Source organism: Pristis pectinata, chromosome 2 (assembly GCF_009764475.1).
Source record: "Pristis pectinata isolate sPriPec2 chromosome 2, sPriPec2.1.pri, whole genome shotgun sequence".
NCBI lineage: Eukaryota > Metazoa > Chordata > Chondrichthyes > Rhinopristiformes > Pristidae > Pristis > Pristis pectinata.
Genome location: NC_067406.1, coordinates 53,351,504 through 53,378,116, shown reverse-complemented (window position 1 = coordinate 53,378,116; position 26,613 = coordinate 53,351,504). Strand labels below are relative to the sequence as shown.

Here is a 26,613-nt window from a genome sequence, read left to right as displayed (position 1 = left end):
GAGAAATAAAGATGTTATGAATGTAAACAAACGAAGAAAATTTGCCTATCTAGGTCATAGTGCTAAAGACATCTATTTTTTGGAACAATTATTACATCCTATTCAAACTACTGAGGTAATGAATGTTGCTCCCTCTTATGATTCAATATATAAATACAGCAATACACCAAATCACAAAGATAAACATTGTCAAATATGATTTCCCTTTCATAAACCCATGTTGGTACTTTTACTAATTTTCACAAATGCTGTTACTACCTCCTCCATAATGGATCCCACCATTTTTCTTTCTACTAATATCAGGCTAATTGGTCTACAGTTCTTTATTTTCTCTCTGAGAATCGATCAGCTTTATGCCTCACTTGAAAGACAAAGAGCAGCTTCCAACATTACATTCTCTTAACACTTCAATGAAGTGCTGGCCTAAATTGCGTTGATCTCTGAAACAGGTCCTCAACCTAAACATTGGAAGTACTTTTGCTTGAAACAAAACTAATTTACCCCACATTTGTAATGAGTTGGAAAAGAATGGGAAGGGTCAAACAAATGTATGTGACAGAATATAAATGTGTAGACTAAGAAGCTGCATGAATGATAGTCACAATGAGTGGGGCAGAGTATTATATTGTCATAGCTGTAAATGGAAGACTGATGGCCTTCTCGGTAGACAGTCCCTCAGAATCGCTGATGACCCTCTTCAGAAATCCATTTCTGTGGTATCTGGGGGTAGTGGAGGCAGCCAACATGTCGCAGACTCTGCTCAGATGGGAGGAAATGCTTGATAGGGCAGACAGGTGGGTAGTATGTGAGGTCCCACTGGACTTTTGCATGCTCCTGAATGGACTGGAAGCAATTTAAATGCTCCATCTCCATTTTGAGTGGTCATGGGCCATCGATTTCCACGAGTTGGTGTTATACCTTTAGATGGAGACTTGAATCACCTCCTCTATCCACCTGATAATTTCTAGCCATGGTCTGTGAAGGATGTGGTCTCTTCATCAGAGCCAAGTAAGTATAATTAGAACCTCAAAATTGGGGGTGCTGGACTGGGGGAGAACATTGAATATCTTCTAAAGGCAATTTCTTCCCAGACAGTACCTCATATACAACCTGACATCCCACAAGTAGCATTAAACCGACTATGACATCAAGCAGGCCTGATGAAGCTAAAGTCAATGGGAATCAAGGGGAAGATTCTCCACTGGTTGTTGGAAACTTTCTTAGCCCATGGGCACTGATGCAAGAGGACTTCGGGGCAGTCCTAGGCCCAACCATCTTCAGCTGCCTTATCAATGATCTTCCACGCTGGGGATGTTCACTTATGACTGTGCAACATTCAATTTTATTTGCAGCTCCTCAGACAATAAAGCAATCCATGGCTGCATGCAACAAGACCCAAAACATATTCATGCTTAGGCTGATACATGGCAAGTAACATTAATGCCACACAAATATGAGGTAATGACCATAACATGGGTAGTATGATGGCACAGCTCAGAGCTGCTGTTTCACAGCTCCAGTGACCCAAGTTCAATCGTGATATCTGTTACTGCCTGTGTTGTTTGCGTGCTTCCCCCGTGACAGTACAAGTCGACATGAGGGTTGTTATGTTGATTGCCATTGTAAATTGCCTGTGGTGTGTAGGTAAGTGCAGTGGCTGTGGTAAAATATGGGTCTAGTTGATGGGAATGTGAGAGAACAAAACGGGATCCACTTATGATTAGTGTAAAATGGGTGCTTGATGGTCAGCCCAGACTCGGTGGGCCAATAAACCAAGTAAAAGTGTCCAACCACCTTCCCATGACAATCAACCACACAACCATCATCTAATTCCTCCATTTTCAATACCTTGAGGGCCACCATTGACCAGAAACTTAATTAGACCAGCCACATATTGGAGCTGGTCAAAGGTTGGGTTTCCTGCAGCGAGTGAGGCTCACCTCTGGATGATTACAGGTCCAACAACACAATAAAGCTCAACAACAAAGTTGCTTGCTTGATTAGAACAAACAAAAGCACCCATTTCTTTTAAAGTAATGACAATCTGGAGAAGGGGTTCCTTTTTTAAATAAAGTCTAAGTGTGTAATTACATGTGCAAATCTTTCATCAGATAGAAGCGTCAGCATTATTAGAGAATAAAGTGTTGTTGACGTAGTTCAAGGTTCTGCACCTCAGTTTTGAAGGATGGTATCAATCCTTCCTTCAATAGCATTTCCTTCCATTAAGCTGAGTTGTTTTCCATTAGGTTTCTTTTCCAACCTCATCCTTAAATTCTGCAAGTGCACTCAACAGGAAAACAAGTCAGAACAGGTCATTTGCAGATTCAAGTTTAAAGTGCTATCAGAACTAGAGCAAACTGAAGCAACAAAATTGTCAAATATTTATATTATCATTTTCTCATGCCCAAGTTAGCTTCACACAAAATGACAAATAAAGCAATTCAACAGATGGGGAGGGGACCATGCGGGAGCCGGAATTAATTAACAAAAACACACACACACACACTATTGTGACAGTGGAGTAGTTCTGAAGGTAAAAATTAGTGGTACTCATTTTGAATTCCTTCAGTAAATGACTAGATCTGAAGCAAACAAAGTTTGTTAAATAATCGCACGGTTACCTTGCAACTAATCACAAGTCTCTGTCAACATGTGATGGTTGAACATCTTTTAAACACACTTTTGTGAACATACTGCAAGTGCCAGTTTATCACAGGAACTCTCAAATACATAAGCATTTGCTCCTTGAAACTTCAACATCTATTACCAATAGATGAAAATTATACTCTGCTCTTTGCCTCCCACTCTAAACTAAGCATTCACCCTGCTTGGGCGATCATTAGGCAAAAGGCCAAGACTATTTTGTCCAAAAACTACCCTAATATAGAATCTGAAATCTTTCACAATGACACAACTGCAGCCAAGAAGGGAAGAATTTCAGTCGTTTTGTCTTGCCCTCAATTTGGAAAAACAACTATCTCCACTGGAAGACTACTAGATATTAAAAGTGTGAGGTGTGGAACTATATAAAACAAGCACAAAAATACTCTTATTTGCTTGGAGTATGAACAAGAGGGCGCACAGATTCTGTGAACCCAGTCACTGTATTACTAATAATATTTACACAGATATTCAAAACAATGTCAGGTTTGTTTATGCATCCATTTTCAAAGGAAATTCTCCCTCCCACGTTTCTAGCTAATCAAAACAGAAGAAGAACCAAACAGCCTCAATATATCTCCACATTAACGCTCTGATGAAAGATCATCAATGACAAACACTGGGTTGAATCCAGCAAGATCCGACCCATTGCTTAGACTTGTTATCTGGCCATTCACGTCAGGCTCACCAGATCCAGATGCAAAGGGCTGAATGAACTAACCCTCTGCACAAGGAGGCTCTGGTGAGTGGTGGAATTCTCAGTACTGCCGAAGCCCCATCCTGAGAACATCCTGGCAACTTCTAAGATGAGGCAAGGCTGGGACAGAGCTTTGCCTTGTGCCAAAGCACGTTTCACCAACCTCCCCCGAGGTCTCTTGCATTCAGAGAAAAATGTTGCAGTAAATAATTATAACATGTAAATATAAGACATGTGTAGAGCATTTATTAACAACACTAAAACTAAATACAAACAAAAAAAATAAGCAGTGTATTATTTTCTCTAGATCTCCACACTGGGAATCCACATTCAAATGCATGGCAACACCAATTCTACACCAAGTCTGAGTCACATTAAGTGAAGTGGATTCACCAATGAATTACTGAGAATATCTCAGAACTACCAGGTTCCACTATTGGATTCCATGGCAACAGACCCGAGGGATGTACCAGCATATCCCATACACACAAACCTGGGATTACTTATCTGGCATCAATTGAGCAGCAGCATTCTTCAGGCCTACAAGTGCTCCCTGACCCACTTAGTATTTTGTATAAATTTGTTTTTATTTTGGATTCACAGTATCAGCAGTATTTTGCTTGGATACCAATGAATATTGATAACCAGGTTTTGGGGTTTAATAAGCAGATACACCTAGCTCCTGATCCAAGCCATTGGGTAATGGAGCCAACTTGAGACAGGTGTTTCCCTAATTTCACTCGAGTGAGGAAGGTCATCATCTGGCAGCTCTGAATACATTTCCTGAAAACAGCTTACGAGTTGATTGGCTAAAGCCCTGAAGCAAGAACACGAGGACAGGAAGCTAATGCAGGAATTTCATTTGTTTGCAAAGCCATTTTAGTCAAGTAATGAAAATAAATCAGATTGCCAAATTCATGTCTAAATTATGAAATAATTCCTGTTCTAGGAGGAATCAACCACCCTGATGAAAATTATGATGATCATAATACCTCATGATCAGATATTAAAAGCATTCTAGATTATCACTAGGGATGGGGAACAAAATGAACATCAACTAATCCTCTGAATTTGATTTTAAGAGTATTTTTGGGGACTTAGAACCCAGTCTATATTTGGACAAGAGGTGACTGATGGGCTTAAAACAACTAGCCTATGTCAGAATCAACCACGTAACTTTGGATGTCTAGAGGAGCCAATGTGGAGTCCTAAACCCACAATTATTATGTAAATGAGAAACTGTTGTTCAGAATTTGGCATTAACTTTGAAATTAACACTGCCCAGAGCTCAGGGATCCAGCAGATAAAAAGGGAATTCAGAAGTGGTTGATTCTAACAAACTGTGTGGATCAGAAGGAGTGACTGGGAGGCACAAGAGACTCAGATGCTGAAATCTGGAGCAAATACAAGCAGCCAGAGGAACTCAGTGGGTCAGGTAGCATCTGTGGAGGGAAATTGAGAGTCAACATTTCGAGTTGAGACCCTTCAATCTAGATGAAGGGTCTCGATCCAAAACATCAACTGTCCGCGTCACTCCACAAATGCTGCCTGACCCGTTGAGATCCTCCAGCCGCTCTTTTTTTTTGCTCCCGAAGGAGTGACTTCCTGGTACTGTTCCCTTAGGCCAATATTCAACCACATTTGTCCAACCCTGCCCATCTGATTCTGCTCCCTTGCCCTCCACCTCATCCCACCCATCCTCCTACTGCCCCCTCTGCAGTTTACACCTTTAACAAATATCTAATTTCTAGTTAAATTCCATTTAAATTTGTTAAGTGTGTTTTAACAAATTAATTTTCCAAAATCAGGCCAAAATTTGTTACAAGAACAGCAGGTCATATTTATATAAAAGTGGCTACAGTAGTGGATCAATTAATACGTTATTCTTTGTCAGGTAGATTTGCAAGTTATGAGAAAGGTACAAACAGCCTGTGAGGAATATGGAAAGGTTAAATAAGCGAGCAAGAATATGGCAGATAGAGTATAATGTGGGAAAATGTGAGGTTATCCAGTTTGGAAGGAAGAATGAATAGGTAAATTTAAAAGGAAGTGAAAATATGGTGGTAGAAAGGATCTTGAAGGTCCTAGCACATGAAACAAAAAAATTTAGAAACAGGTAGAGCAAGTTATTAGGAAGGCCGATACAAGAGCAATGGCGTATAAAGGAACTGACATTTTGATGCAACTTTGTAGACCTCATGACCTAGGATGTGGACCTATGTATATGGTTTCCATATTGATAACACTGAGCAAATAATCACCATCTCCAATACTGAGAGATGCCCAAAATGTTCACACAAAACAAATTATTCTTCTGGTGAGTTGGCTGGTAAAGTACAGTAAACTCCATCTGGTTATCCAACTAAAATATCCAGAACTGATTATGCACTAGTAATCTTATATAAAGTTTGTGCTGAATTCAGGGCAGTTCAGTACTGCAGTACATAGAGAATATCAGAGTCATTGTTCTCAACCAACCCTACGCAACACTTCTAATATTACAACTTATCTGGTTATTGGATTGCGTTTTGACAAATAGCAGTGATGCACACATATTTCTGCAACAGATGTGGTTAAGGCTTTAATTAGTCATGTGGTTAAAATTGAACTCCTTTAAAAGGGTAAGATTTTCCATTTTTGAAGAGAGATGGAAATTCCACTCACATTTGGCTAGAATTTACTGTCAAAATAACTCCAAGGCCAATAATGCTCAATGCTAGTTCTGTGCAAAATCACATGGTACTTTAAGCAAGGCACATAGTTAAACACAAAAATCTGAACATTGCTGCCAATTGCTTCTCGAAAGTGGCATCTCGCTGGCTCAAAATCAAAATGCAATGCAATGCACTGCACTGCACGTGGTTCTTGTAAATGCACAATAGATACAAACCAACTTATTAACAAATATAGTTAGGATTTGTTCACTTAGTCCAAGTATGCTTTTTAATTAGGATGATCATCCCTAAGTATTGCATCTGAGGCAGAGAAATAACTTTTGAAAATATGGTCTCAGTCCTTCAGCTTTGATTGTTTAAGATTCTTCTAATAACAAAAACTTTTTTAAACTGTCTTTTTTCCTTTTAACTTAATATAATTTATTTCTCCATTTCACTTTCTATATCATATTTAACAATGAATTGATTATTCCAATTTCCATTTTCTACCCACTGTTTTGTAATTTATTTCACAACCCTTTAATCTGGTTGGTTAAGGAGATCAGTAATAGTTTGCCCTGTTCATTTGGGTCCCAGATGCCGTTCAGAGGGCATCATGCTGCTTTGATCCCCCTAGTTACAACAGCTTGCCATGCAAAAGCTTTTGGAAATTAAATAAGCAAGGCCAAACAGCAGGTGCCATTAGTTCACCATCTACAGTAAATTCTGTCCCACAGGCTCACTACTGCATTGCATATACATCTCACACAAAACTCCCATTCCAATTCAAAACCATTTGTTTTCTTTGGTCTCAGTTGATTTGAAACATACTGACATAGAAATGCTTGTAAAAAAAAAAGTCACACTAGGCCCTCAGCAGCTGCACCTGCATTTGCTAATCCTAATTACTAATTGCTCACTAAATGCATTTTGCACAGACGTTTTAAAAGTGCCTTAATTTTATGCTAGATACAGCATTCATCATGCAATTATACTGTAATTAAAAATGCTATTCTTGCTAATTAGTGGAAATTAGCTTAATGTCAGATCAACAATTTTATTTTTAAACTCAAGCCAAGTTCTCAGTCTTTGTAGACAAATTGAAATTAAAAGGTTTTAGCTATCTGGACTCAAATCAATTCTACAATGATAAAATTAAGTTTCCACATTTTATCCCATTGTAAACAACTGCATATACATCTTGTATACACAACCACCTCAGTTAAACAGTTTATATCTCACCAGAGACTAATTTCTATGTCCTTCAGGGATGACAACAAGGGCATATCGCAGAGTAATCCACAGAAATAATGTCCATTTGGCATGTTCAGATTCAAGTTTCATTTAAAAAAATAACCTTACATAAATGATCCAGTGAAAATCTGTAATTGTATCCAATATTACACCTTATTAAATATTAATTGTACTGTGCACAGTATGTACACGTACCACCATATTCTAATTTAACAAATTAAAAACAAGCACTGCCTTTCTGCTCTATAAGCACACACTGTCTAGACAGAAGTACAGTCCATTGTTTCATGCTTACCACAGATGCAGTGCAACGGCTGAGTACTGCATTGTTTCTGCAAAAGGAAATGAATAGAACTAGAAATTGAAATTAGTGTAAGTAACTAAAATATTTCTTCAGTGAAATATCATCCATGCAAATACAGAAAACCGAATACACAAAGCAGAATTAAGTCCAAACAATTTGGGCCAAAAACAATGTGAGTGCTTAATTAACCTCATCTTTCCAGTTGTTAATCTTGCTATTCTGCACTATCAGCCGTCAATAAGCGGTCTCAGTTCCAAAAATAAAGGAGGTACATAAAATAATCGCCCAGTCTGATTAGCAAGTTTCAAATGATTTGTACAAGATGGATGAACCATTGTCACGACTTCCTTTTGTTGTCATCCAAGACGCGTTAAAGATTAAGGTTTTAAAAAGCTTTAAAAATTACAAAAAAAGCACCTATATTTGTACAATTATCAACAGGTAGGATCAAACCACCATCTGGCCAGAACCTCTCAAGGAATATTCTTTCATAGAAAAAAAATTGTGAATGCTCTACTTCAAAATACAGGTTAAAAATAGTCAATATGAAAGGAGCCAATGCCAAAATACCTTCAGTTTCATAGACCAGCAACTAAGCTTTTAACACATTAGAATCAGAGACCTTAAGAAGCATTAAAAAGAAAACAATCTTACCACAATTCCAGTTTTCCCTTAAGCTGGATGTTTTGAATAAAGAATTAAAACCCACCACACCCCACAAATAAAAGACATTATGAAGAACTCTGCACGTGTGTGGTCGTCTTCCAGGGCTCCCATAGCCCTTGAAACCTAGTAGTATTTATTATAGCAGTTGGTCTGCTGTAACCGGCCACATGTCTGTAAAGCACAGCTGTACCCAAATAGTGTTTGTACAGCTTCAGTTCAGATCTCTCCAGTTCATCGAGGCACCTGGTTAAGGAATGAGCCAACCAGAGGTTGAAGTCAGACGGAGATACCATTACAATTCTTGTTGCAAATGTAGTTTCCTTTATTTCTGTTTGTTGACACCCGTTTCCTAACAGCCTTTGAGGTCATACAATACGACTCAAGCTAGCAATAGACACCATATTATGGGTATGCTTGCATTACACACCCAGAAGTTCACATTCCACCTTTTGAGTAGCAATGCAGACTTCACTAACAGCTGATTGAAATTTAGTAGCTCTCATTTTTAGATTTTGTATAAACAAAGAGCACTTTGAAAAATGAACCAAAGTGTAATGCTGTAATGTGAACATGGTTTCTAACTTTACAGTAAAAACACTTAAATAACTTTTCATTCCATGTACAGACCGACTCACAGAAGGGAAATGAGATCAATCACCATCAGAGGAGTATCCTTCCTCCACATAAGTAGAAATTGAACCTCAGGTTTATTCCTCATCTGGCTGGTGGTACTTACAAGATTTAACTAAAGGATATTTTTCTTAACACTTTGAGTTAAAGGTTTATAATGCTGATGCAAACAAACAGATCTACGGCTCAAAACTTCTACAATGTAACACTTCTAAATTTTTAGTTCTTTTCCCAGTTGGTACCTTTGTATACTTAGAGCTGTGAATAACTTCTAGAGCTGCAACAAAATATTGCAGATAAAATTCCATGGGTCTTTTATTACTATCACAGTTGTGATGGGACTTACCAGCATCTCCATAACTTAGCCAAAAGATCAATGATTATCAATTCAAGATGTTAACAAGAACAGGATCACTGATGCCTCCGCAGAGGAAAACTAACAGCTCTAGGTATCAGACTTCAAATACAACATGTCATCAATCAGGCTGGTACAAATGATGCATAAAAGGTCAGGGGTAAATGAAGAACAAGGAAGCATTGAGCACTGCTTCATCAGCACTACTGTCAAAGAGGAAGTTCGCAAGGTCAGTCAACCTTCATCCCAATGAAACACTAACTAATGAAAACTCAATCAGCAGGAAGTTTGCAGTTGTCCTGCCTGATCATTCTAGCCTGCAATAAGACAGAAAGGGGAAGACTGAGGGATGATTAACCACTGACATCACTGCCTCAGTCATCAGCTCTTCATCTCCGAGATTCAGGAATCAGCTCTTAGAACCTTCCTTAAAGTTACTCATAAATATTGCTTGCATCAAGTCCTAGTCAGCTGATAGGCACCAGCAGTATTCAGTGACGCAGGGGCATTACGTTAGCTATTGGTCAAGCTTTTGTGGCCAACCCTAGTCTGATAGCACACGCCACTGAATTAGGTTATTGTTTCAAACCCACTCCACGGACTCGAGGACAAACTTTATGCTGATACTTTGGTGTGGAAATATCGCAGCCACACAATGCCCTCCCTACACAATCAAGAGGGCTATTTGAAGAGGTGCTGAGGAGTGTTCCCCTTGTGTCATGGCCAGTGCCTGTCCCTCAAGCTAATCACAAAAGCAGATCATCTAGCCACTATCTCATTGCTGATTTGAGAACTTGGTGTCTTTCTCCACACAACCAGTGACTAGACTTAAAAACACAATCAGCTGTAAAACAATTTGGAACATAGGGAGTTTATGAAAGATAATTCATACCTGAAAGTTCATATTTTCTGAATGCAATATCTTTGAGGGGAACTTTCAAACAGAATTAAAATAACATGGCTAAAAAAATAATTTGTCCACCTAAATTTGGGTAGGGGAATAATTGTTGGCCTCGATTCCCCAAAGATGGGAATGCAATATACTCACAGACTGGAGATGCAAGCAACTGCGGATGCTGGAATCTGGAGGGGAAAAAAATAAACTGCTGAAAGAACTCAGCGGGTTGAGCAGCATCTGTGGAGACAAAGGATTTTGGGTCAAGACTCTGCATCAAGGCACACAGCATTACAAGGGTTGAGAAACAGTGTGTTCTGTCTTTGAAGTTCACCAATTGTTTAGCATTGTCAAGATGCTATGCAAGACACACCATAAGACCCATGACATTCAGGGTGATTAAACCTTGCAACTGAGGCAACTGCAAATTTGGGATGAATAAAAAGTAAAATAAAACATCACATCTTGATCTGAAGAACACACAAAAAGACCTACTTCTCTGGTTAAAACTGGAAAACAAGACCAAATACAAATTAGTCATAGCATTAAATGGATTAGAATGCTTTTCTGGCTACATGATCTTTCGGGCGATGAATACACCCGTACCCAGCTATCATAAAAACAAAAAAAAATGAACAGCATTTAATATAAAAATGGTCTTCACATGAAAATTTATACCAACACACACAATTTAGTTATTTAAAAGTCTTGTTAAAATTGTTTAAAATGTCAATTTTTTTTAACATCAGCTAATAATTAACACTGCAAGTCTATTATAATTTTCATGAACCTAAAGAGAAGTAAAACTATGAAGTTTTGGGAAATGTTACAGGCTTAAAGTGTGGTTGCATTGACTTACATAAACTGGGACCTGAGGAAACAATTTTCTCCCCTCAGCACTCAATTAAAATTATGACTAAAATAGAACTCAGTGATAAAGGATTAACCAATTGTCAGAACAATCTCAGCTATCCATTAAGACATTGAAACAACTGACTTTTTTCATGTCGCTATAATAACACAGTTCATTAATAAACTAGGAATGGGGATACACACCAGCTGGCAAGCTTCATTTATCTCTATTATTTGTTTGTCCTCAACTGTTGTACCATTATTCAGACTTTACCTGGACAGCCACACACCTGTTTCATTGAGCAAATTGAAAGAGATTGCATTTTATGCCTGTTCATATGATGGATGTTTAGTATTGTACAATACAAACATATCATCTGACCAGTTAACAACTGTGGTTTTCATGGAAACTGAAAGAATATATTCTCTAATCACCTCAATTGCATGTTCATGCAAATCAATATTTATTGCCATTTTTCAAATACCTTTCAAACAATAATAAGTAGTAACATTCAAAAGCACTTGTGCTTTTAGCTTTTGTCAAATATTCGACAAACTACTAAAACCATTCTGTCCTTCTAAATATTTACAATTAATCTGAGCAAACAGAAAACCACTCTGTAGCCACTTTACTTTTCTAGCTAAACTGTACAGTAATATGGATTCCCAAAGTGAAAGCAAGCAATACAATCTTCAACTTTTAATAAACCTATTCCCCTTTCAAGTCCAAGTAAATGAAACAACTGCAAGTCTAAAGCAGGACATAAACATTAAAATAAAAATCAGAAATAATAAGCTGACCCAAAACCTTGCTTTGTAATTGCCAAAATTATACTTGACACATCACTTCTTGGACCTGCTTTATATTAAAAAAAAGTGGGTCAAGAATTCCAATCTGAATATGTGCACCAGTGGAAATTACAATCAAATAATAGTTCACTGAGTAGTAAACTAGTTGAGATTCCCATCCTTGAAAATAGTCCCACTGATCATCTTTATTTGTTTCATTAGCATGAAGCATATAGCTCCAACATCAGCACATGGTTGGTGATTAGAGCTGATACAATGCAGAAAAACACAACTTCCTGCTCCCTGTGCCCCTTACACTCTAATCGGCCCATCTGGCTATCTCAATGAGAGGGGCAAAGCACAAAATAACACCAATTGTATCAAACAGAGCAAAACAAGCAAATCAATCTGAGGAAATTTATAAAGTTGCCTATTCACTTAGCTTTGAGATTAACTCAAACTTAATTTCATAAAATTAAAAAGAGATGAGATTGTGAAAAGAGACACACTGTGGATGTAACTATTATTTGGAAGGGAGTCATTTTTGAGCAGGTAGAGTAGTTTCAGAGAATGTATAATAACTTTTCAACTCACATGATGCAGCTCTGAAATGCACAGGGAACACTGCACACCTATTGAATATGATGACTCTTTGGACCCAAAAAAGCTCAGAAACATTTACAGCCACAATGTACTCTGGAAAAATAACCATTTAAGACAAAATACCTGTTTAACAAGATTCAAAAGCTACTGAAAGCACATGAACTGAGATTTTAGATAGGATTTTGAAGACTGAACAACATGCCTGCACTACAGGTCTCACAGTTCTCCTCCAATTTCTTGCATTCTAATGCAATTTACCCAGCTTAAATGGCCAAACTCTTAAATGCATAAAACATTGAATCACTTGTAGTTAACGTTAATTCTTTATAGGCCTGTCCAAATTTGAGACTTAAATACCTGCACTGTTTGCAATGAACTACATATTCATAAAGAAATCCTCCTGTAAACTGCCAGTAATATTGAAAATATTTTCTGTTGCACAAACAAACAGGAGAAAATATGGCATCAAGCTTCAACGTATTTGATAGCACTGTTTCAAACCAACAAGTTATTGACAGGCAATATGATGCAAGCCAAGGTCCTTCATTTATGCTGGTACTTCTAATACTATACCATAAGGAAGGCTTACACTCACACTTTTACTTGCACACACACGAGGACACAGCTGCACTGCTGATCTGGCCTGGCCCTCAGCTGAACTGCCTGCGCTGACGTCAGCTGACAACTCAACCAGCATTCCTAAACATTTCAGACAAATCCACTGGTGGGAAGCTTAGAAAGCCCTCAGCTGTACTGAAGAAAGCAAATCCTTGGCCAAGAGCCAGACTACTGAGCTAAGCATTTTGTAACGCACTTCCCTTTTACTTTAGCAGCTTGCATAATACTTCTGCCAAATTAAATTTAACCCCTTGTACTACTGCCTTTGCCTTTAACGTTCCCTTCCTCAAAAAGGACATGTAGCTAGGGCAATCAAAGCACAACCATCCAGCTCAGAACACTTCTAGACAGATGACTTTTTAAAAACTGGATGCACTTGGGAGAAAATAGAAGGCATTTGAGTGAACAAGGCAGTTAACTCGTCATACACAAAACATCATAGCAACATTTTACTATATATTCAGGATTAGATTATGGTAAAAACTTTGGGTGTTTAACTTGAAATCCATACCACAGGCATAGCTTTGCTCCATGCCAGAGAGAGACTTACGAATCAGGACCAGAAATATTTCAACAGATCCATACAGCACAAAAACTGGCCCTTCAGCCCACCAAGTTCAAAATGACCATCAAGTTCCTATTTACACCAATCTTGTACTAATCCCATTTTTTATTCTCCCCACTTTCTTATCAACTCCCTCCAGATTCTACCAATCACCTCCAACACTAGGGGTAACATAGTGGACAGTTAGCCCACCAACCCTCATGTCTTTGGGACGCAATTGAAATCCAGAACATCTGCAGGAAACCAGAACATCTGTGGGAAACCCACATGGTCACAGGAAGAATGTGCACCCTCCTCACCTCTGATGCTGTCTGTATCGAACCTGGGTTACTAGAGCTGTGAGGCAGCAGCTCTACAAGCTGTGGCTTTGTATTTGAAAGTTCTAGCTTCAAGCTCCACCTTAGATACTTAAAGATCCTCTTGATTGATATTCCAGAGCAGTGCTGAAGGAGCACTGTTTTCAGATGAAATGCTAAAGACCCAAGGGCAGGAGAGTTCCCTCAGTGACCCAAGCAATATTCATCCATCTACACACCATCCAGAAACAAATTAACTGGGGCTCACTTATTCCGTTGGTGTTAATGAAACCTTTATGTGAATGGATGATCGCTGATTACCAAAGCAGTTTGGGACTTCCTGTTTGTTTTAAGGGCTCTATAAATGCAAATCATTTTCCCCCTACATCTAGCATCTTGATATAAACTGCTATTAAAGTGCATCAGAAGAACAGATAATATGAACAAATATACTCTTGGCTCATCTCTTAAACCCTTGATGGTATCTCAATCATATTCACTCAGCTAACTGGAGCCACCATAAATGTTTTAATTGGAATGCTTTTGGGGAAGATTAAACAACGCTCAAGACCAACTCACAGCTTCATTAGCTAGACTGAATATTGTGCTGCTTCCAGATGAGAATTAGAGCTGGGAGATTACACTTCAAAATTAGCATACTGGTTGCATCAAACCAAATCTTTCCATTATAGGCCTGGCCAAAACTCAGACGATATTGCTACTGCTAATTATGCAAACATACTGATCAAAAACATTTAGGACAGCATTATAACACACTGTGGTCCTAGAAAGACTTGGTTTCTATTGTCAACTGCATCACATCTAATCCCAAGACTTGTGGTTTACAAAAGATATGTTTTTTTTATTCCCACTCACAAAATCTCATTTGCTGTCTGATGTTTGAGACCATCCTCAACCTTTTCCCCAGCCATTTCAAATGCCAAATACATCCTGGTTTTATGATGTACACTTGAAACCCAGGATATCTATTTACTTTTCTGCACTTTAGAATAAGGAGGAGTAAAGAGGAGACAGTGCAAACACTACCAGTTTTCCAACATATAATCAGTTAACAAAACCAGTTTATGAAAATTTTTAAAAATTGCAGACACTGGAAGTCTGAAATAAAAACAGAAAATGCTGGAAAATCTCAGCCGGTCAGGCAGCATCAGTGGAAAGGGAAATGGTTAGTTTGTGACAATGCTTTCTCACGCCAGTCTCTTGCTGTGGCACGAGTGAAAATTCTGAAGTCATCCTAAAATCATATTCTGTACTTTTAGCCATTAAAGAACATTAACATAGAGTTGAAATACACTGGACAGATGGCAATGGCTAAGAGAATATTTCAATAATATAATGAAACATCATGAGTTCATTTATTCTTCATTTATTTATTCTTCTAGTATGAGTGCTGCTGTCGAGGGCATCTTTTATTACCAGAACTAATCGCCTCAAGAAGATGGTGGTGATGATCCATTTTCTTGAACCACAGAACTCCTAGACAAGGTATCCCCACAATGCTATTGACTCAGCAAGGATGAACGAACAGCAATACATTTCCAGGTCAGGATGGTGTGCGACTTGGAGGGGAACCTGAGGTAATGTTTCATTGCACCCGCTGCCTTACTTTTCTAGATGATGGAGGTCATAGGTCTGGGATTTGTTTTGTTGGAGTAGCCTAAGCGAGTAACAGCAGTGCAGGGAAAAGGTAAGATAAATCAGATATCTTTCTTAGTCACATGTACACCGAAACACAGTGAAATGCATCTTTTGCATCGTGTTCTGGGGGCAGCCCGCAAGTGTCGCCACGCTTCCGGCACCAACAGAGCATGCCCACAACTTGCTAATCCATATGTCGTTTTTTTGGAACGTGGGAGGAAACCAAAGCACCCAGAGGAAACCCACGTAGACACTGGGAGAACGTACAAACTCCTTACAGACAGCAGCAGGAATTGAATCCAGGTCGCTGGCGCTGTAATAGTGTTATGCTACCCGCTACACTACCGTGTCTGCCCATGGTACATACATCAACCACAGGCACACAGTGGTCACCAATCAAGGTGCCTGCTGTACCCTGGTAGATGCCACGTTGCTCGAGTATTATGCACTCACCCAGGCAAGCATCACATGCCAGACTTCTGCCATGAATAAGAGGGAAAGGATTTGGGCTATCAGGTGGTGAGACACTTGCCAGAATATATCCAGTCTCTGATGTGCTCTGGTAAGCACAGTATATGTGCAGCTCACCAAATAGGGTTGAGTTTTTGGTCAATAGTGACACAGAAGATGATGATGGTGGTGGGATAGTACATTAAGTTCTGAAAGGCATGAATAAAGTCGACAATCAGAGTCTTTCTCCCAGGGTGAAAATGTCAAATACTAGAGGGCATAGCTTTAAGGTGGGAGGGGAAAGTTTTACAAAAAAAAGGGGAGATTTACAAGGCAAGATTTTTTTAAACTACACAGAGGGTGGTAAGTGCCTAGAACATGCTTCCAGGGGAAGTAGTAGCAGCAGATACAACAGCACAATGTTTAAGAGGCATTTAGACAAGTATACAAATAGGAAGGGAATGAAGGGAGATAGACCATGGGATTAGTTTGGATTGGCACCATAGTTGGCACAGATATTGTGGGAGAAAGGGCCTGTTCTTGTGCTGTATTGTTCCATGTTCTATATCTACCCAAGTCTGAATGTTGTCCAGATCTTGCTGCATTTACGAAGAAATTGTAAATTTACTTCACATTGTTCAATCACCACCAAATATCCCCACTTTAGCACTCAAGATAGAAGGTCTAGCACTAATGATGCAGCAGAAAATGGTTGGGCCTAGGACACTGCCCCAAGGAACTTCTGAAATGATGTCTCAAGGTTGGGATGATTGACCTCCAACCACCTTCTTTGTGCAAGACATGACTCCAACCATTGGAGTGGAGTCACGTTACCCATTGGCATCAAGGATCAATGACTGGACTTCTCTAATGGACAATATATTAACAGGCTCGGTGTTCCCCTAGTTACCATCACTCAAATGGTTTAAATGCTGAGGGAAGGTAGACCTTAGACCACACTCTTGTGGCTGAACTGCTCTCTCCATCAAGGTTAATGGTCATCAAGTTCCTTGCCACAGGGTCTTTCTAAGTGGCCTCAACCAGTATCCAGCATAATCTCACAATATGCTGTAAGTATTGAATCAGGGAAGTTAGAGGGCTTATGAAGAAATGACTTCAGCCACTTTGATTTCAGTGAGGACCAGGTGCATATTGAGAACTGCTGGCTGCCCACAGGTACAGGTAGCCACTGATTGAACTTGCATGATCAACAGGAAAGGTTTCACTCCTTCACTTTTCAGGTGTTTGCATGTCAACAGAAGAGTTCCCTCATGTCAATGTCTTGTCTCCAAAAGCACACATGATGCCTTCATCCTCCGGTAGACTAAGCAGCCAGATATTTTCAGTAACCAGCAATGCCCAGAGGGATGGATCCTGTGAGACAAGGGCTGCCCTCTACTTCCCTGGCTCCTTACGCCAGTGTGCTCTCCAACTACAGCTACTGAACACAGATACAAGAACCACTTAAGTACCAGAATAGTAGTAGAAAACTGCATTCGTTGTTTAAAATGGGATTCTGTTGCCATCTTTAGTCTGGCAACACATTCCCTCAAGGCTTTGCAAGTCCAACTGTGCAGATTATAAAACATTAGCAAGTGAATCCCTGATCCAATTACTGCAATGGTCCTCAGCTCATCCTGATAATTTAAAAAAAAGATATTCTAAATATGAAAAAGAATATGGTTTGAAAGAATGGGGACTCTCACATCTGGAGGAAAATGTGGCCACCTCCTGCTCAGCTCTTCTTATGTTGGCCAGAGCAGGTTTCCTGGGCCTCCTGGCAGTTATCTCATTGAAAATGTCAGGGCTCTTTCACCAAATTTAGGGACTCACTCCACGTCCCTACGGCCCTCGACTCCCCCATGGCAGCTGCTGCATGGCTCAGTGAATGTCTTGACGGGCTAGTACCCTTCTCCGAATGCGGTCAGTGTTCGGATGAGCACACATGATGTTTTCATCCTCAGGTAGACTAAGCAGCCAGACATTTTCAGTAACCAGCAATTCCCAGGAGGGATGAGTCCTGTGAGACAAGGGCTGCCCTCTACTTCCCTGGCTACTTCACATTCTAAAGATATACAGGTTAGGAAGTTGTGGGCATGCTATGTTGGCACCAGAAGCGTGGTGACACTTGCAGGCTGCCCCCAGAACACTCTACGCAAAAGATGCATTTCACTGTGTGCTTCAATGTACATGTGACTAATAAAGAAATCTTATCTTACAGCAGTGTGCTCAGGAACAGCACAGGTCCTGCCGAAGTGCACATTTCTGGATGCACACCACCCGAACACTGTTTCGGATGCCTTCTTGGCCAAATACACATTTTTTTGTTTTGCAGGTTATCTGATGGCACTAAATGGAACAATGGTTTAGGGAGCCAAAAATAGGTGAAACCCAATTTCTAGGAAGGTGCATTTAAAACTGTATTGTTGCAGAAAGAATCAATTTGTTCCTGAAATCCTCAATCCACTGTTTTATTGGTCACTATCGTCACTTTCAAAAGACAGTTAGCTTTAACAGACCATAGCTAGCATAGATTGCTTCAGTCTGAGTTTTCTTTCTTCCACTCTCAATACAGATAATAGAATCAAATGCTAAGCTAGTAAAGCGAAGCTATTGCAATACAGTGTTACATTGACAGTAAATAAATCTAAAACAATTCACACATCAATTACCGATGTCCTTGTAGCCCAATAGTTACTCTAGTGGAGCATTCAGTTTCCTGGTTAGGAGTCACAGACGCTTGTTGTTCAGACTTGCATTTCCTCAAGGGAACTAGTTTTGCCAGTACTGTTTAGGTTTTCAAGTAAGAAGAACAATACAATCAAGCACACCTCCCAAAAGATCGACTCAGTTTTGTTTTTAAAATCTCAAAATTTGTCTGGCATTTTCCCTCAATATCCAAAACAAATAAACTATACTGGATTCTTGTTATTTTCTGCTAAAATCCAAGATAATTGTCTTATATTCAGGATAGTAGGAAGCTTGACAAGCTATGCATACTGCTCAAATGGAGCAATGGTATCTTACAGTGCTTTAACACAGGAAAATGTCCCAAGAAGCTTTTGTCGTCACTATTTGTTAAAAAGTTGGTTGGCATTGGCAAAGATGTATTAAACAATTGCAGCATGGTGGGCCAACTAACAGGCTCCAAACAGGAAATTCAGTAGCACACAAAGCCCAAAGGTGCACACACTGCTGAAGCAACCTAGGACAGTAGAACTCCAATAATCTGCTATCCGACCATTCAGATATCTGGATGGTTTGGCCTCTGGCTCACAGGATGATGTTTGCTGCACTCCCTTCCCGCTTGCAGGAGTCCCAGTACTACGCACCCTTTCCACTCACTGAGACTTCAGTTCCTGTGCACCCTTTAAACTAACCAGAGTGCAGGTCCCACGCTCCCGTTAAACTTACGGGTTCACTGGGAAATTTAATGCAACATCTAAAAAAGTGAATTAAAAATGTGTCAGTATATTAATAGGAATAACTTCCAATAGTCCAGGAAATTGTTTAGTCCAGTACCGAAGTCCAGAACATGCTGGATTATTGGAATTTTATTGTATCAGGAACAGTCTTTCCACAGGCACTCCGCCAGTGCAGAAATTGCAAAGTAAATCAGGGGAATCTAGGCTTTGGTCTGGAGGAGTGTGGTGCAGAGCCCCAGAATTTGTTGGGGGAAAAGAGTTGCAAGTAGAGGGATTGGGCAAAGCTCAGTGGGATGGGGCCAGTGGTAGACGAGTTGGAGGTAGGTACAAATCAACCGTTGTACAAGGTTGGTTGCTGATCAGGAAGTTCAGCAGGGTGATAAAAGTCAGGTTGGGTGGTAATTATCCCCTGAAAGAGAACCAAGTACTTAAGAACACCTACACAAATTAAACCTCCCACTGGCACATGCTCAGGAAGACCCCAGTTAAGCCATGTTACAACACATGCCACACATTAGGTATCTGAGCCATACTGAGCTGATATTCAAGTGTGCCTTGCCCACCATTGGCCACAACTACTTGGGTCATCCATGTATTGACACCTCACACTCAGGGAGGATCTGGAACAAAAATGACAGATTTTACAATCCAAACCCATTTCAGTTTTCAAATACTGCATCCTATGATCCAGTTTCTTGGCAGGGAATTTAATTCCACTAGCTTTCCACATTTTGCTGCTGAGCTCTGAATAGCCTTACATTCAATCACTACACTACATGGAGTTGTTTGACTTCAGTCAGGGTAATAGAACCAGGGCTGCAAAGGGCCCCAAGAACTGTTGATCTTCTCAGAAAACAGTGGGGATCCCAGAGAGGTTAGGATATTGCAGTGTTAAAATTCCTCTTCCTGTTGGAAGATGGGCTATGTGTTAGTGTGCTAATGCCACATGGTAAATTGCTCTTAGCAAATGCATTCAATATACAGAAGAAAATAGGAGGTGATCACCATTTTATCAACAGGTATTAGTAATGTACAGTTATAGATGAAATGCACAGATCAGAATGTGGGAGTACTGGAAATAATAAAAATCCTTGCCACAATGGCAGCTGTACATGCTGTTCTTTGGAGGCTTAAAAATTCTTCTGCCCTGGGAACGATGTACTGAATTACCAGTGCATGGCAAGCTTATGCATGCTTAATGCAAATCTGCAATGGCACCCTAACATGCATTGCACATCATTATTTGCCAGTGCACACTCCAGGGCATCTCCATGTGTCAGCACACCAAATGCAAGGAGAAGCAATTTCTGGCCAGTGAGAAAGTAAAAAGGATTTGTCAATCCTTGAATGACGCACATCTATCAGTCAAACAACCATCCCTTCCACTATCACTAATACCTTAATAATTAGTAAACAAGAATATTCAAGGAAAAAAATTAATTTCAAACAAATTTCTCCTGGTTTGCTGGTGGAGAAGATTAGTCATAATTCTTGGGAGCCTTTGCAACAATCCTACAGGATTACCAGCCATAAACCTTTTTTTGTTCTTATCGAAACAAACAGAGAAATGCTACTACTTAATATATCAACTGTACTTTATCCAAGGTCATTTTTGCAAAATAAATGTCTGCAGTGATTAAAGTATTTAAGATACCCTATTTAATTTCACCCTCCCTTCTGATTCCCTGATCAATCGAAGGTCAGTCTTTGAATCTCAAGTCCCAAATCACAGCCACAGTGCTGGCATGTAGTGAACTAATTAGCAAAATAGACTTGTTTGAAAAAAAAGTGAAAGATTTTAAGAAAAAATACACAGATAAACGGTGCATTAATTCACATTATTCTTATTCAGTGAATTTGCAATTAAATGATTGAAAACAATAACCCAGAAATTAGCTGAGATTGCACCAATGCCATAAAAAGCTATAAAATGGGCATTAAGTAACCAAGAAATGCTTCAAATATTCAATAGGTCAAACTGCAATTGTGGAGGGAGAAAAAGAACTAACTTTTCAGATCCATTACCTTTTAATATTTCTGACTTTTTTCTTTGCTTTTATTTCAGAATTCAACAACTGCAGCATGTTACCACTGGACCAAATGGCAGATGGGGTGGACACAAGCATCTCACACCACGAGTGCTTGCCCCACCATGTTTGAAATACAAAATCTGCTTCACCAACATATTGCACAAGCACTACAGTATTGCAAGAATGAATAGGAAACTGTATTGTTATAGGTGCAATTCATACTATTTGTATTTATTGTACCACATCCTTCATTAGAAAACACATTGCTTCTCATGGCAGTACCTTGCCTGTAGTGTGAAAATAAGCACATAAACCACAGATTTGAGTCTTAAAGTATAATTAAGAAACAGCCTTGGAACAGAATGTAACATGTTTGACTTTGACAGTGGTTTTAAGTAATATTCTGTATTAACTGAATAAAATGAATGCTGAATTTAAGTTTTTTTTATTTTAAAAAAAGCCCTGTTAAATTGTGTGGTTTGTCTCAACAGTGCATGTGAATGGTGGCGGCAGCAGCAATGACTGCACAACTCCAGCCTACAATGAACTGGAGGGCCAAATGCCCATGGAAGCATTTTGAAAATTTAATCAAAAATGCAAACTGAAATTCACACACAAAATGCTGGAGGAACTCAGGTCAGGCAGCATCTATAGAGAGAAATAAACAGTTGACGTTTCGGCTTGAGACCCTTCATCAGGGCTGGAAAGGAAGAGGGCAGAAGCCAGAATAAGAAGGTTGGGGGAGGGGGAGGAGTACATGCAGGCAGGTAATAGGTGAATTCAGGTGGTAGGCAAGTCCAGGTGAGAGGGGGAAGGTAGGAGGGTGGGGGAGTCTTGATGAAGGGTCTCAACCTGAAACATCGACTGTTTATTTCTCTCCATAGATGCTGCCTGACCTGCTGAGTTCCTCCAGCATTTTGTGTGCATTGCTCCAGGTTTCAGCATCTGCAGAAGCTCATGTAAACTGAAATTCAATAGTTTTCTGAAAGGCACAAATAATAGAGCTAAAGTAAGTTACATCCTTTAGTTAATGGTAGAGAGAAATTTGGATGGATCTTTTTAATAGCTGGGCAACATGTTAGTCAGAGTATAAAAGCCTAATAGACAGCTAAGAACCCAGAGGCTGGGCTCAAAAGACTGAGTCTGATGATCAAGAGGCACAACTACCCAACGCTGACTCTGGAAGAAATCATGCTGGAATTAACAGAAGTAACGTTTTCAGCAAATTCAATGCCAGAAATGCATGCCGGAATGTGAAGCTTGATTAGAAATCTTCAGTGCTGACAGCATTTAACATACCATTCAGGCAACACAGGTTCCAACAACTACCTTTTGGCCATGGCTGGACTTATGCTAAATGCATCATAAAAGGAAAAGGACTGCCAGTTCTTCAGAAAAGCATATACACCTGACAATGTTAAGCAAGGCCCAGAAAAAGTCACAGCAATTGCTAGGATTAAAGTACAAGAATTAACTGATAAGCTTTCTGGGGCTAATCCAATACTCAAGTTCCTTCTTTTCTCACATGTCAGATCATACGGTAAACCAGAGGGAAATAAATGAAGGAAAATGCCAAATACCAAACATCTCAATTCCACCAATTGAGTTTAAACAAACTTGGGGTAGTGTCCACCAAGATAAGATAAGACAAGACTGTTGTACTTCAAAGGAAAATGGAAGTCATTTTATGAGGAGACTCCTCATTAAAGGTCTGGAAGCAGCCCCACTACAAGATGGCAGGTTGGCAGTATTAGCATATGAAACACTCAAATCAGCAGAAAACATAAGATGCACCAAACAGGAAAGAGATCCCCAAGTAGTCAAACATGCCAAGAAGTTCCACAACAATCACTGGCCCCAAAAGCAAAACTACAAAAATAATCCAGAGGCTCCTGGTAAGACATTTGACACTTCAGAGTTGGTGATCTCGCTCTGGAAGACCATGCCAGATACACATTCTCTGATCTACTGTCACAAGAGAAGACCTCAGCGTGAAGATATATCACCTAGTAAGGTGAGATGCCAACAACAGAAGAGTAATATCAAAGAGATCAACAAAGAGCAGATAACCTACGTTTTCTGAGCAAGTAGTTCAAGAATGGCCGGAAAAGATGAAGCAAGCACAAAAGAATAAATTGCTCAAATCAGAGATGACAAGGAAGTGATTCCACTGGCTAAATCCAATATCATCATACTCAATCATGCAAGGTGAGCCATTCCAAAAGATGCAAGAAAGCCACATGGGTGTAAGGAAATGCAAGCTGAGGTCTAGATCAGCCATGTACTGGGAGAATCCATGGAGAGAATGGCATTCACAAATATGTTGACACCAGAAGTACAGCAACACACGATAACTACCATTTACCACCAAGAATGGTATCACAAATCTGCAGACTACTACCCTAAGTTGCCATTCATCAACAGAATGAAAGACTCGAAAACCACAACAATTTGAATCCTACTTTCAAAACAAAAGATTACTGAGAAACTGATGTTGAACTTTGCAACCCAATTCACCATTAGCAAATTTAGAGTTCTGCAGAGCGGTATGAGATCACTATTGCAACCTCATATTTCAGATTGAAAGAGCCCTCAAGAATCCTTATCAAATGCAGGGAGAAGAGAAATCCAAACCTAGTCTTATTGTCACTCTGAACTAGATCTGTTAAGATAGAGGAAATCACCAGCCCAGCTACTGAATAGAAAATCTAAAACAAATTTCTCAAGCAAATTATATCTTCCACAAAAGACAAATAATAACTGACCAGAACACAGTGAAAGGAATACTATAACAAAGTTGAATGATTACTGAGGTTATTGAGAAGGCAAGCATGTAATTATGAAAACCTGGAACCTAGGTAAAGTTGACAAGACAACGATGAACATCACTGAAACTGAGGCAGATCAGCAAAGAGAGTAAATCTCTGGCCCACACCAGAACTGATAAAAACACAGAGCACCAGCAGCAGAGTGCAACTTCTAAAGCAACTGAAATGACAGGCACCACATCAAAATACTGTGCATCAACTCGTAACTGGGAGGGGTTATTACATTCAAGTAAATGAAATGAATGCATAATACCTTATCACCCAAGCAGCATTGTAAATGATACTTTTAAGTTATATGACAAATTGTTTTTTTTTGGCTTGAATGATTTATCAAAAATGAACAGAATTACCTTGGTAAAGAATGAATAGAGATCTACATTGTTAAAGCCAGATAATTATTATTTGGGCTTATTTCATCACATCACTCAGTGCACTTATACTACATGTCGAAAACACATTGTATCACTCAACAGTACCTGGCCTGAAGCATGAAAATAAACATGATGCAAACAGATTTGAGTTTAAAAGTGCAAGAAATAGAGCTGCAGGAACAAGAAAGTGCAATAATGTACAACACACCTGTTCAATTTAAATAAGTTAGCTTGGGCCTTCCATTATCAGAAACTATCAATTCTTTTCACAGAAGGTGAAACAGCAAATGTGATGTCTGATGTCAATTCTATTTAAAAGCATTCTCTCTGAAGCTTTGGATTATAAAGTATCTCTTCCATCTCAAAATGCCCTGAAGCATAAGTTTCAGAAGTGTAAGCACTTTTGTAAGAAAATGGAAACTGTGCAAAGTACATATGCCTTACCACATGAAGTAAATGACCATCAGTTTCTTTTTGCTGAATGATAAATGTCATACAATGAGAAATCTGTTCAGCTCTTGTTACAGAGTATTATGAAATTTTTGCATCCATCCATCCAAAAAGGTCAACGCAGCACTCCATCAGGACTAAATTCCACATCGAGTCTCAAGAGTGGAGCCTAAGCCCCCAGTTTCCTGACTTGAAGGAGCGCTGCCCCAAGAATGACCAGGGTTCACCATCCACAAAAATAAAGTCACAATTTAAGGTGACTTTATATTTTCATTATTTTTAAATGAATCACATTGAAATTCAAAGGCTCAGCTTTAACCTAATTTCCCATAGTCCTGATAATTTTATTTTCACTTTCAATTTGGCCCATCAGAATGTTTATTCGCTTCTTTTAATGTTTTAAAATGACTGCACTAATACATGTTCTACAGTTACATCTGCATGTACAGTATTGAGATAGGTTTGGAGGAGTGGCAAGACAGTGAGATATGACCTTTCTAGTTCTGAGACCAAACATTCAAGAGGGAGTGTCACTGAAGAGGACTAAAGAGGCCTATTAGTTGCTTCACAAAACTGACAAAAGATAGAGAGCAAATGGAAACTCATTTAACTGATTGCCTCGATATTTCCGGGGAGAATTGCATCAAAATAAAACTGTGGCATTTTCTTGAACTGTACAGCACAAACTGGTAATAGCAACATTAATGGTTTTTGTTTTATATAAAAATTCAACTCATCCAACTGAACGTTCCCAGGCATCAGAGGACCTTCAGATGTAGCAGCAAATTGAAAGTGGGGAAAGAGACATCTTTCTACCTACAGTGTCCAAATTCCAAGCGCCCAGGGAACATTAAAACATTACTGGAGACTTTCGCTCAAATCCATAAAGACAGAATAGAATGGTTAGAGGATTGATGCTAAAATTAGTCGAGGGATGCATAATGTCCAACCCAATACACACAGTAATTTTCAATGGTTGAGAATTACATGTCAATGTCTTCTTATTCATATTGAAGAAAACTTAAAAAAAATTCATCTGCATACATGATACACAATTAGGTGATTCTTGCATCATTTGCAGCTGACAATGCAAGTTTGTTATTTCATGACACCACCAATAGAAAATGGGGTTATGCACACAATGGCACTAGTTCCAGACATACAACTAATTTGACCAAATGATTGTATTCAGAACATAAGCACATGTTTAAAATACTAAATCTTTCATTTCTGTTATATTCACCTTTCAATGAAAACAGCTGAAGTATAAATATATTCACGTGAAGAGGAAAAAAAATCAGTTCAGCAAATTTACCGCGAAATGATGAAGAATAATTTCTAACTGAAATTATTCCAATATGTTTCAAATAAAATTAAATGAAACACTTAATAAAAAGCTAAAGGATTCTCTACTCAGATACTTGCAAAGCAGCAAAAGGCACTTCGTCTTGTTCATTAATCACAGCATTACTGGAACTCCAATACATCATGCCATAAAGTACTAAAATGCAAGCTCTCCTCTAAATTTTCCTCACATGAAGTTTCCAAATTTGGCAATCCT

General features: G+C 39.2%; 1 protein-coding gene across 2 annotated transcripts in view; it reads right to left on the bottom strand.

The window, feature by feature from the left end:
- LOC127567390 (zinc finger SWIM domain-containing protein 6) overlaps nt 1–26,613 on the bottom strand; it is a 146,914-nt gene that overhangs the window by 75,138 nt on the left and 45,163 nt on the right. Inside the window, exon 2 of one of the 2 annotated variants that reach the window (XM_052010250.1) lies at nt 10,270–10,356. The exons of the other annotated variant lie outside the window; for it this stretch is intronic. Within the exon in view, the coding sequence (XP_051866210.1) occupies nt 10,270–10,356 (87 nt within the window). The remainder of the gene's footprint in view (nt 1–10,269; nt 10,357–26,613) is intronic. 2 annotated transcript variants of the gene reach the window in all.